The sequence below is a fragment of the Chinchilla lanigera genome, unplaced genomic scaffold (genome assembly GCF_000276665.1).
Source record: "Chinchilla lanigera isolate Chin_1 unplaced genomic scaffold, ChiLan1.0 scaffold00019, whole genome shotgun sequence".
Lineage (NCBI taxonomy): Eukaryota > Metazoa > Chordata > Mammalia > Rodentia > Chinchillidae > Chinchilla > Chinchilla lanigera.
Genome location: NW_004955420.1, coordinates 15,247,220 through 15,260,403, shown reverse-complemented (window position 1 = coordinate 15,260,403; position 13,184 = coordinate 15,247,220). Strand labels below are relative to the sequence as shown.

At 42.8% G+C, this 13,184-nt stretch overlaps 1 protein-coding gene across 1 annotated transcript in view; it reads right to left on the bottom strand.

Annotated features, from left to right (window-relative positions):
* Atp13a5 (ATPase type 13A5) overlaps positions 1-13,184 on the bottom strand; it is a 103,743-nt gene that overhangs the window by 43,503 nt on the left and 47,056 nt on the right. Inside the window, exons 10-16 of the mRNA XM_005383208.2 lie at positions 12,634-12,804; positions 10,199-10,356; positions 8,809-8,997; positions 5,206-5,267; positions 3,248-3,398; positions 953-1,039; positions 237-393 (exon numbers count right to left, since the gene is read on the bottom strand). Coding sequence (XP_005383265.1) covers positions 237-393; positions 953-1,039; positions 3,248-3,398; positions 5,206-5,267; positions 8,809-8,997; positions 10,199-10,356; positions 12,634-12,804 — 975 coding nt within the window. The remainder of the gene's footprint in view (positions 1-236; positions 394-952; positions 1,040-3,247; positions 3,399-5,205; positions 5,268-8,808; positions 8,998-10,198; positions 10,357-12,633; positions 12,805-13,184) is intronic.

The following is a 13,184-nucleotide window of genomic DNA, read 5'->3' as shown; positions in this document are numbered from 1 at the left end:
TGACCCGATGCTTACTTTCTGCCTCTGAGCCTTGACATCATCCCCTTGACATCACGAGATCTTCTAGGCCCACTCTCCCCTGCCAGGAAAGGACTTACTACAGTCATTTATTGCAGAGCTTTTTGTATTCATTTGCTTTTTCTTCCCCCTCCCTCCTTTTTCCTGTGGTGCTATAGTTTGCTTTTCATGTTTGGTCTTTAAAATTTTTGCTTCTTGAAAAAGAAAAGAGTTGATACCTGTTTCAGATCTGCAGAATTTGGCCACCATCTCTGGGGCACCCTTCATGTAGACATGAATGTGACCCTCACTGGCCAGCTGAGCAATCACAGACATCCTCTGCAGACTCGAAGAAAATGGAAACTGGCGCAAGACGATGATGGCTGCCACCGGACTCTGCAAGGGCATCCACAAGAGGGAGCTCAGAAAGCTTGTAAGTGACACTTAGCAAATACATCCTAAAAAAGGGGGTTAACTCTGCCATGAGTCCAGCAACATCAGGAAGCAGCATGTTTGCCATAATGCTGATGTATTTATGACTGCATCTGAGGAGACTTCCTCAATAAACTGTCTGGTTTGCAAGTCCCTTCCCTTTCGTGCCTGGAGAAATCCTGATCCCTGCCAAGCCAAGCTTACTTCCTGTGTGGTGCGTCTCTCCCCCACCTTGCACTTATTTGCACCTGTATTGATTTTCTACCAGGCTAAGTGCTCCTCTAACTTGAGCCCAGCAGCATGTCTTCTTTTGAAATCTAGCACAGTGTTCCAGCATACATAGGTACTCAGCAAATACCCAGGAAATAAACTAATGGATGAATTCAGGACTGAAGGAACCATCAAGCCAACTATGGGAAGTGTTAGGATAAAGCTAGGTGATAGGAATATGAAAATACGGGAAAGAGAAGTTTCACCAGTTTTAAGGAAAAAGAAACACACAATTTAAAGAAGCAAATCATACCTGACTAGCATTTGGTCCCGGTCTTATGACTGTGTTTGACTCAAACATGCCAAATTTGTAGGAGTCTACATTGCATTCTTCCATTTTCTGTTATAAAATGAGAACATTTAGAACATTCCTTGGGGAAGAAATCTTTCAGCCCTGTTTACATATTTCTCTTCCAAGATAATTATCTTTCAATACAATCACTGTCAAGTTTCTGGTGTATTGATTTATAGAAAAGACCTCATTGTAGAAGGTCAAAAACCCAGAAATGCTGTGAATCTATTTTAAGTAGTAATTGATGAGAATAGTGCTAGTCCCAGGTCCACAGCTCTTGTTAAATGGTTATGTCTTGTAATTGCCGGAAGGATTATGTGGAAACTATTTTCCAATATTATGGAGCACAGTAGTTCTTGGATGAATTAGAATTGTGACCTAAGATAGACATGAAACTATTTCCTCATGCCATACCCATGCTAATTTAGTTAGCTAGAGAGTTAGCAAGTTAGCTGCCAGCAAATTAGGAAGCACATTTGAAAATGGTCTGTATTGTTCGATGTTTCCAGAGCAAAAGTCTAAACTATTGAGAAACTATTATTAATGAATATTAAACTATTGAAAGGCTATCTTATATAAATTATAGAACCATAAAATGGGAGATAATATTGGCCTGTACTCTATCACATGTTTAACCTTGGGGATTTCCATTCATTTCTGAGATCTCATTTTTTTTCTTTCTAAAAAAATATTCTTACAACCTTCTGGATCTAAAATTCTTGAGTCTATAATGACACTGACCCTCCCACTTATGGTTAGTGGAAGGTTCCTAACTAAATAAAGCACATTTAACTCAAGACTGCTTCTGACTCAGCTTTAAACTGAATGAATAATCTTGCATTGTTATGCTTTCTTTAGGGGTATGTACAATTGTTCTGGCAGTTCTTACAGAGCTAACAATGTTTATGTTTCAAACAAGACCCAAACTTGTATGTCACTTAAACAGGTAGGCTGCCCCTCCTCAATTAGAAAAGGGGACACTGTCAGGAGCCAGATCAAAGTCCCAAGTAATAACAGTGACTCTGCCGCTCTTCCTCTTATGTGTTCTAATGACGGCAGTAAGGACATTGCTCTGCAATAAGTACACTGGTTTCCTCCATGCAGATTCAGGAAACCACTTACTATTTTGTCTTTGTGCCCAGAATCCCTCCACAGCAAATATTTTCATTTTAACTGAGTGATTTCAGAAATGTCCCTTTCTACCAGGTTCCCCCTACTGGCCTCTTTATGAGGAATACACCATGCCCCTAAAATAATTTGTTTTCATTTTTTACAACCACGTTTAAATGCTGTCTTTTAATTTACCTAATATTGAGAGTAAGTTTAGAACTTTGGCAAGGGAGTAAACAGAATGTAATCTGTTACCTAATTAATGAATCCTCTCTACTTGTTCCAAACTTCATAACCCCTTTGGGCTCATTGTCTCAGTGTTCACCTGACTCCATGAATAAAACATTATCATCCCAAATATGCAGATGAGGTGACAGTCACTCAGCCACAGAGGGGTGCAGAGCAAACAGCCTCCCCATTAGTCATGGAAGCCTAAACCTGCAGGACTAGTTTATACCCTTCAACTGTCACTCACACTAGGCTCAGAAAATGGAACAAGTTGAAACAGGATCCTTTGGTTATCCTATGTTCTCTGATACAGTAACTACCAGCTGCTATAACTATTTAAATTAACCAACACTAACTAAACTTCTCCTTTTTTGGTACCAGGAGTTGAACTCAGGACCTTGTGCTTGCCAGGCAGGCATTGTGCCACTCAGCTATATTGCTGGCTCAACACTAATTAAAATTAACAATGCAATTTTTTAGTTGCATTGCTATCTTTCAAGTGCTGGATTGCCACAGATGGCACTGCTTTAGGTTATCGTTTCTCCAAGAGCATTTGCAGAAACTTTGAACTGGGTCATGGCATGTCAACAAGATTTGGTAAATGTTGAATGAAATATTCTATCTTGAATAGCCACAGTGCACCACAGAATTGTAAAGAAATTCTACAGTCAAAATAATCAATTTATCTTTGCCTAAATAAATCCCAACTTTATTTGGTTATAGAACCTTTTGATGTTGTACTCCTTCATAGAGTTGTTTGAGAGCAGAGGTTGGAAAATTCTGGTAGGATCAGACAGAGAATATTTGTATTTTATGGTGAATGTTCTCTGGATTTTAACCAAAGTTGGAAAGGTTTCAGGAACTCCTGTCAGGATTCTTCAGGTTCTCCTCGTTCAACTGAACAAGTTATCACCTTACCCAGGCAGTGCCTTCAAACATTTTGAGGTCCAGAGGATCACCCTGGATGGTCCCATCAAGAAGGATCAGAGAGTGGCAGCTGGCCATGGCCGCACACAGGGGGCCCCATGGCAGAGCCTTGCCCGAATCAAAACTGTGGACTTCCTGGAAACTGGTAGAGAAGATAATTAAGCTAAAGTCTTCAATAAAGTAGTTTGCACACTCTGCCCCTTAAATCTTACTAGAGTAGTGCCTCAGATCCTAACTTTTCCACTCAAACCCTTCCATGGCTTCTCACGCTCCAAATGTTGACATCTACCTCAAGCCTGGTAATCGGGTACCATCTGCTGCAATTTGACCTCACCTTCAGCTGCCACCCCCCACTGATGTCCTTTTCACCCTGGATTCTAGAGCAGGATTAAATTTATTATTATTTCTATTCTTGTTCCTGCCCTGAATGCCCTGTTCTCTGTTTCCTTGTTATTCTGCCTGCAGAGTGATCTTTACACGCCCTTTCCTTGAGTTGGGTATGCATTTTCTTCTTGGCAGAGATTGCCACTGGTCAAATATATAACTTTGGAAGGTTTGGATATAATTGCAAGGACTTTTGCTCAGTGACACTGACCAACTCTGTAGTCCTGGCTCTAAAACACCGTACACGCTAGGCAAGCAGCATCTAGGTTCACGGGGCTATATGATTGGTGGGAAGAAGTCTAGCTGGTGATTCCGGGGTGGTGAAACCACGCATGGGCTTTCAGTGTTTCTCACTGCTCGACCCTTTGGCTTTTGCTTCCATTTGTGGAAGCTGGCAACAAGGCATACTGCCTATACAGCCCATTTTCCTCTTTGCCAAGGCAGAATGTTACAGTTCACCTCCCTCTTCTCCCAACCTAGCGGAATAGTGACTGTGTGTAGCTCTCCCTATACCCCCAAAAGCATCAGAGTACTAGGTGTAAGGGGGAAAGACAGAGAGGTAGAAACTGCAAACATTCTTTCCCCTTGTGCTGCTCTGGCCTGGAGAGGCCCTGCCTGTCTGCACAAATGCCTGGTCAGGACATCTGAACACCAAGAGCAGGATAAATGAGTAGAGTTCCTTGGCTCTAGCCCACCATGCCTTACACCGCTGTGCTCTATGCCTGTCCTGCCTCTGACCCTGTCACCATTCCATGATGCCTTCTCTGATTGACAGCTGCCTCTGTCACTTTTGGAAACCAAAATGCAGAGCTCAGCAGAGGCTCTCACCACTCAGAGGAGGTAAGTCTTAGCCCTGCAGGAAAGAGGCCAGAGCTCAGGGTTCTCTCCGGGGTGGGTCTTCCCTCCCCACTCCAGTTCAGCTCTCGGGTTGGTATCTGTAGTTGTCTTCTCCTGTCCCTCATCCCCGCCTTCTGACCACATCTCTAAAATTTCCAGCTGCACCTCCTTCAAAACCTATCACAAGTATTATCAGTTTTAGGGAGTTTTCATCGATTCACTAAATTTCAAAATGAATTTCTGCCTTTCTCACCTTGTTATTATAAAAATCAAGACTGTGTTTTATATCAAGCAACATTTTTTGATTCTCTGCTCTGATTTTCTGTCTTAATAGTAATTTCTACAGGCTATGCTGTGCATTGAAGGCGAGTATGTTGGCAGATTTTTATCCTTAGACCATGCACCTCATGGGGGAGGAGATGGGCTCATCTCTCCCGGGTTCACCCCAGCCGACTGCCCGCACTGGCCACTCAGGAAGCCTTGGCAGCCTTTAATGAAGCACGGTCTTGATTTCACGCTTTGCCCCTCTGCTTTACTCATTTGGTTCCTTAATTATCCATCTCATTCAATTCCATTTTTTATGTGGGGGCTGAGGACCTGTTTTCCTACCCGACTCAGAGTGTAGGACTCATTTAATTAAACAAGTCAGAGTAACACTAGAAGGAAAGACTTGAGTATTGCTGAGGCAGCCACATTGTTGCACGTCCCATCTTCACTTCAGGACTTACCAGCTATCAGAAGTAGGCACTGTGCCCCAGAGGTCAAGCCCGTCCTCTGTCAAAGTGCCTGTCTGAATAAAAGAAATGACATTAACATAAGACTTAAAGCTTTTAATCATGTTGTTATTGAGACAAAATCCAAGCTTCTAAGAAGTTATCATAGATCCAGCAGTCAAAATCTCTTTCTTGGTAAGCATCGAATTTTAAATCTGGTGATACATCATTCCCCAAAGACTGTGTTGAAAATCAGGTGATTCTTATTACTAACTGGAGGTAAAATGCAAGCACCTTGGGTTGGTTGTTGTCTATAGCTGCTGTTAGAGCAGAAGCTAAGAGGAAATTCCACAAAGACCAGCTCAAGTGGGCACCTGAGGTCTGTCCAAAGTAGACGTCAGGAATTTTTTTTCTTTCTAAGATTGATTAGTTCACAGCTTGCCAACAGGTTGACCATCATTTTCTAAAAATGTGTGTAATGAGGTGATCATTGGGATTGATAACGAAATGTTAATAAAGGGCTTTCCAGCTACGGAGAAAACTAAGTGCTAATAATAAATGTTAATGGATACCTATGAATGGATTTTATTGTTAGATCCAGAGGAAAATGGTCAGAAGATGTGATATGCTGCGTTATGGAGAAGTACTTGTCAGATCATGTAACAGAGAACATGAAATGAAACTACTACAGGAACACTTTTCATTTCCTCATTAACTGTGAGCATTGTGTCTTTCGTGGCAAGCAAACAGCGTCAGGCCTGCTTACCACCCAGAGTGGGCTGCGCTGGTGGGGCAGAGCTTTCCCAAGCAGTGCAGAGTAGTCTGCTCCAGCACCCACTCCCAAGCCTCTGAGACAAGCTTGTAAGGTCATCTCTGTATAAGACGCTGAGTTTTCTAGTTTTCTGTGAAGTCACATCTATCATTACGGCACATCCATTTAGTGGTTTACAGAGCAATGCCTACAATGCCTTTCTTCCTTGCAACTGAGCAGATGGGACGGAGACAGGCTGGAGGGTGGGCCCTGGAGGGTGGCAAGGCAGGACCAGAATCCAGCCTTCCTGCAGTCTTCCTCCACAGGCTGTGCTACATGGATTCTGTGGGGCAGGTGGAAAGACATCGCCCCCTCCAAGCTTCCACATTCAACAATCAAGGTACCTTTGTGTCACAAATTCATCTGGACTTCATAAAAAAAAAAAGAAGGCTGGCATGATTCTATGACGTTGTTCCTTGAACAATAACAACTTTAAAAAATGCTGCTTCCTTCCTTTTCCTCCTGCATTGCATGAGGACCCTCAACCTCGGTTTTCACTTTCCAAGCATCCTTGGGATGCTCCACTTCAAAAACAGTGAGCAACTTCATTCAAACCCAAATGCTTTCCTGTGGACTAGATTATGTTTCCAAACATGAGTATTTTGAACAGAAAACAGAGATGATGTTGGAGCAAAACAGAAATAAGAGCATGTTGTTTCTCAATGTGAAAATGACCCTTAGGAAATTAACGATAAATGAAAAGGAAACAAAATCATACTCATAGCTGCAGTTCTAAAGGAATAAGATAGAAAAAGAAAACCTCTTAGCATACAGACAAGCCCAGGCTTGGGCAAAATTGAATAAAAAGAATGAAAAAATTTAGCTTAGAGAACTTTTAACACATATTTAGAGAACATCTAAATATAAACTAGAAACATATATGGGCACAAATATACTCAGAATCCCAGTGAGAGGCAGCTTCTAAATTGAAACACTCTGACTGGACATTCAATTAATTGTGGAGGTTCTTATTGCAACATCACATTGATAGGGTTTTATAATGTGGAAACTGGAAAATAAAATCTTGGAGCTAATCATAGTTCTACCATTTTAACTCAACAATATCTCAGAGAAACTCAGTGTCTAATTCAGGATTTGATTTCTCACTTTGCCATTTCCAAATCAAGAGTTCTTTGCACTCTAACCAGCAGCCTTTCCATGAGAAGTTTGGCCATGCGAGCCTCAGACGGCCCCACAGCAAGGGCCAGAGGACGTAGAGGCAAAAGGTCTATATAGGAAGCAAGATGAACAGCCTCTGGGGAAAATGAGTCTTTGAAACAGGTAAACAGGTAATGAACATATTTTATATAGAGCCCTGCTGACAAAAGTGATCCTGTTAGAGAAGGAATAGGAATCCCTATCTGAAAACTTGCAAGGAATTGTTACCTGTCCCTGAATCTAAAATGAAGCTATTGCTAAATTAACCATACCAGTTCCCAACTGATGGCAATTCAGGACCTTTTTTGCCCAAAGCAACATGAGAAAAAGAAGCCTGAAATTATCAAAGAGATGCACCACTTCCGGCTGGGGACCAACCAGGACAGGTTCCTTGTGGGGCTTCGTCAGTCTCCTCATGGAGTTTCTCTGGTCTGTCTTCTAACTCTCCTATTCCTGTCCCCTCCTCTAAGATCATGAATGATCTCTTCAGTTGTCCCTAGGTGGCCTTCTCCCTCTGTGCTATCTCCATTCCAGAGACAGAATAAATGGAATAAATAAAACACTTAAATAATGTCACATGTCTTCCTAAGAAGGAAGGGCCCTCACTCTGCTTCCATCTACCTCAGCCTGCAGGTGGCCCTTCTGACCACACCCCACTGTCCACTGCCCACACATGCATTCCTCTCACAGCCTGGGCTCTGAACTGCTCACCTCGGACTCTGACGTATTCTGTCTGATAAAGGGAAAGCTCAGAGGTGACCTCCTATCTGCACCAGGTAACCATGCCCAAGTGCTTAATGGAGGTCTGGCCTCCATTAAGCCGGCAGCTCATGGTATGATGGTTGCCTGTAGTCTCGTTTTCCCTGCATCCTCAGCTGGACTCTGAATTCCTAAAGAGCTCATCAATGGGACTGCACTAGACTGCCCAGCCTTGGCTCTCTGCCAGTGTAGGTTAACTACAAAAGTGCCAGAGCCTGGATCAGCGATCCCAGTGCAAAGGAGCTGAAGACAGAGAGAGCCCAACCCAAGCCCAGAGCATTACAGCAGTTAAACTGGCTTCTCAAGGCCAACGGCAGATCTGATGCCAAAGTTCCTCAGGTCCCCACAGGTGAATTATGAGAGGCTCTCAGCCCTCCCAGGCTGGCACATAGCCCCCCCCCTTCTGCCACCTTTGCAGGCATCCCCATCCTGCAGTCCTGGGAACAAGGGAAAAAGAATGACAGGAGAGTGTAAATAGTAAAGGTCACTGCCATTGTCAATTCCCTCCTTTTCATTACAAAAAGCAGAGGAAAAGAAAGTTGTTCACTTAAGTGCTGGACAAAGCATTGTGTGAAACAGAAGTGTCCCTCACATTTTTACCTGAAAAAGACAGTCCATCATAAAAGCTCTCAGAGTAAGAGAATGTTTGAAAACACAAAGCAGTCACAGAAAGTACTAAAATTTCACAGGGGAAAGAAAATTTCCTGATGTGATGGCTCAACTGTTACCTCTGGACTCAGCTTCCAGAATGGGATCTTACAGAACTCACAGTGTGTCACCCTCAGTTTTCTCATCTGTATGATGGGTGCCCTACACTAGCCATTCCCAGGGACCTTTCTCCTCTAGTCCTCAACATCACCCGCCTTCAACCCGGAAAGTTGGGACCCTACTTTGTCAAAGCACACAAGGTTTATCTGCCCACACATGTTGATTCTCTGTGGGGAGATACAGAAGATCTTCTTTTTCTTCAGCCTCTTCTGGGCGTACACAATGCCGATGGTCAGGGCTGCTGGCAGTGCAGGAGGGACAGTCACAGTGAGGAGGAGCAGGGCCATGGTTGTCGTATCTCTTGGAGAGACCTAGGAAGGAGGGGGATGTACATGGAGTTAGCCCTGCAGAGCAGAGTGTTCCTTCCTGCACCTGGTTGGCCCTGCGATACCATAGGATCCCTCCAGACTCTGGCTCAGAACCCTGCTAGGGAGTCGGCGCTCCTGGTGGGACTGAGTATTCTGTTTGCTGTCCCACAAATGAGCACCTGTCTCCCACTGAAGAACAAAGGAGACCTTGAGCACCTATTCCAACTGCCCCAGCCCTGTGCTGACTTGGTTTCTCTCCACTTGACGTTCCTCCATTCAGGCACCACCCCTCCCCTGCTCAGTATAATTCCACACACCCCATGGGCTCTGAGGCCACCAGGAATGCTCAGGTTATACCATTTCCCTCTGCAGCACCAGAGAGGTCCTCAGAGGTCATAAACAACAATCCTCCCTCCAGCTGTCAACCCTTAAAAAGAGACATCTAAATAAATCCAGACACTCTATAGCTTAAAGAGATCTTGAACATAGATTCCCTGCAGGGAATCAGCTCCATAAAAGTAAATATTGAATTACATTTCAGAACCCAAGCAGAAAAGATGAGAAAGGACCTTGGGTTACCTGGGACACTTTATGTACTTCAGGAAAAAGTTCAGATCACATGTGGCATTCAAGATCTCTTGGGTCTGATCTACTCCCACCTTGCAGGAATTCTCTCTTAACTACTGACTAGATTCAAAAGATCCTTATTCCCTTTTCTTTGTGTTTTGCTCACTCAAATTAGTATGCCCTTCCTACTGTCTGATCTGATTGACTAAATCTTCCCCATCTTCTTATCAGGTTTGAGAAATACACAACCATGTAACTCTATCTGGGATTGGATAGTACATAAGCCAACCCCTCATTCCAAAGCAACTGGGAGAAACCATCAGGAAAATTTGCAACTTCTCCCAGCTGCACTATCCAACATGATTGGATTGCCACTAACCACATGTGGCTATTTAATTTAAATTAATTAAAATGAAACAAATGAAAATTTATTTCAGTCACATTAGCCATATTTTAAGTGCTCAGTAAGTTCATATGGCAAAGTGCTACCATATTGGGGATTACAGGTAAGGAATAGATCTACAATCTAAGGACGCTCTTTGGCCAACACTGATTCATAGAATGATAGGATTGAGAGATGATCTTAACTCTCTTGAGTTAGGTCAAGCTCTTGAGAAGCTATACCCTCAGTACTTACTTCATGGTACATGTATATCCCTAGGCCATAGAAAAACCCCACAACACCAAGGAAGGCCAGGAACACCATGAACTTGAAGGCTTCACTGTATAGTTTGAAGTTCAAAGGCCGGGGGTAGAGGATAGATCTCACCAAATCCCCCTTTGCTGTATTGTAACCTACATGAAAGTAAGCAGAGACCAAGTCAGGCCCTTTAGCAGTTTCCTTCTGAATCAAAAGTACTGTAGTTGGGGGTCTTTGGAGCATGGAATAAACACACACTGGCCTGACAGTGTGTTTGCCTTCCTTGTTATAAATTATGGGGGTGTGGGTGAGTGGCACTCACTTAGCCCCATTTGATTTCTCTTGGTCTGGGAGACAGTGCCTCTTTGGCTCCCCCGGTACAGCTTCCCATCCCCTCATGGGTTGAGAAAGACTGGACTAAGGAGTTGAAGAGTAGTGAACAGGGAAAATTAGGTGACAAGCACAGACTTCAAAGTAGGGAAGTGTTGGAAGATACGTGTTTAAAAGTATGTGTTAAAAGATAACTAAGAATTAAGAAAAAAAGAAATAATTTGCTAAAGCTACGTATGTATAAGCCTATGATGATGATGTCATCTTGTGTCCAGAGCCCCCATTTTCATAGGATGAAATTCAATCTTTAGGCAAGGTATTCAAGGTTCTTTTCATTCTAACCTACTCCTGGCTTGCTGGACTGACCTTGTTGGCATTCATTGGTCTCAGAAGACTCCAGCGATTCCTTCTTCTATATTTCATAAATCCAAACTAGTTTACCCTTCTAGTTCTGACACGGTTGGTTAAACCCTCCCCCGTTGCTGTCCTAACAACAGAGCTATCAGCCTTGGTTCAAAATGCCACTTCATCAAATAGGTGTCTTCACAATTCTACTCCCATACTTTATACCAAAAATAATTTATCTTGTTCTCTGGAGTCCTTGCAATACTTGGTCATACGACATCTCCCTCCACTCTGTGTTTTAGTTAGCTGTAAATTCATCTTTCTTCTACAATAGGTTATGAACTCCTCTAAGGAGAGGGTACATCGCACAAATTATTTCTTTAGTCCTCAGCACATCACACATCATAACTACTCACTAGTATCTGGATGACTGAGTAAAATGATTGATTACCATATATTCCAATATGAGTCAGCACTGCTAGGCATAAAACAATACCATACCCCCACTGCCCAATGGACACTCATCTCCTCAAATACAGCTTTGCTGCCTTTGAAGAACAGGAAGACAGTTTCCTCTTACTTGCTATCTAGGCATTTTAAAGTTCTCAGGTGGTTTTCATGATCTCTAACAATTAGCTTTCAGTTAAACAATTTTAGCAATAGTCAGACCTACTAATTTTAATGTCAATTAGTCATAAATTTCAATGAAAATGTTCACCAAAGACAATGTAATTATAGACTAGACCAAAGCACATGGCGTGCTTTACATCTACAGCTACATAGCATGGCTGAAACATAAGTCAGGGCTGAGGACAGTGAGCTAGGACCAGGTCATGGGAAGCCTTGGTGTGTAATGCCATGGGAAAGTTGGGCATGAATATGGCTGGCTGTGGAAAGGTTGACCAGCATGGTATGTATGGACTACAGCAAACTATGTTTTGGAAATGCAACTCAGGTGACAGCTTAGAGAAAGATTAGGGCAAAAGTTTAAAAGGAACAATCTAAAGAGTATTTCTGTTCTAATAGTTTAGACCCATGGGGATGAAAACGTGCACAACACAGCGACCATAGGAATGAAGGTGAAAGGCACGGGCCTTAGGTGGTATGAATACAAACACTGGGACTTGGTGCCCATTGGATATGAGAGAAAATGAGCAGTTAAAGATGATACAGAGAGACCAGTTAGATGCCGCTGCTAATACACAGAGGCAATACAGGCAGAGTTCACGTTCGGATGCCTGACTTTGAAGTGTCTGTAGAGCACCCAGACAGAGGTGTCCAACAGGGAATTAAATGCACAGCCTAGCAAGCAACTCTTTGAGCGGACTGTAGTTGACAGTGACTTTGGCAATCACTCGAGGGAATATTGAGAGAAAAGAGAAGAAGTCCATGGACAGAACCAAACCAATATCACTGTTTTGGCTTGATGGAAACCTACATCATCTGTATATCTTTTGCCCTATGCAAGGGTTTTTTATAGTAATTGCTTTCTTTTATTCATTCTTAAAGCACATGAAGTGCTTTCTATGGAACAGGTATTATAATAGAGTGTTAAGAGGTGAGCAAATAGTCTGAATGCTCACGAACCATTCAATTAACATGTGGCAATTTGGAATAATAAAGTCTGATTAGAAAAGAATATGAATGTTAGTACTAGAATGTGGCAAACTCCAAATCCTAAAAAAAAAATTTCCCCTAATCCAACTCTCCCCCACCTTCAAGCATAAACTATACTTATGAAAGTGGAATCTACTCACCTGTCTGCAAAACGACAGCTCTCACAGGTCCCTGCCCAGAGGGTTTGACCTGGATAACTTCTGTTCCACAGAAAAGCACATGTTTCCGATAATCCTCCAAGCTGTGGGACTTCCAGGGCATGGTGTTCTCTGTGTGCGGCAGTGGTGTCTTCGTGACAGGTATGCTTTCACCTGAACAAGATTGCATCTTGTTGATTCTGTGTAAACTCAGATAGCTACTCAGAACTGGTGCTTGCCAGCTTTATGAAAGTATATGATCACAGCTAATAGACTTTAACGCCCACACACTGAGTCAGATGATTGTTTTTAGAATGCTAGCAGTGCAAGCAATGGTAGACTTGATTTTATTTCAGATTTTGTTTAAAGATCAGCTTCTCTTTCCCATACCTGACCTTCAAGGTTTGTTGTCATGATTTAAAAAGTGGCCAATGTTAGTTGTCACCTAACCATTCTCCCAAGAGTTCCCCAGCCCAGCGCTATTGCAAGCAATGAAGGAGCAATATGGCACATGGATAGTTATTGCTATTTGCCTTTCATTCTCTCATTTATCC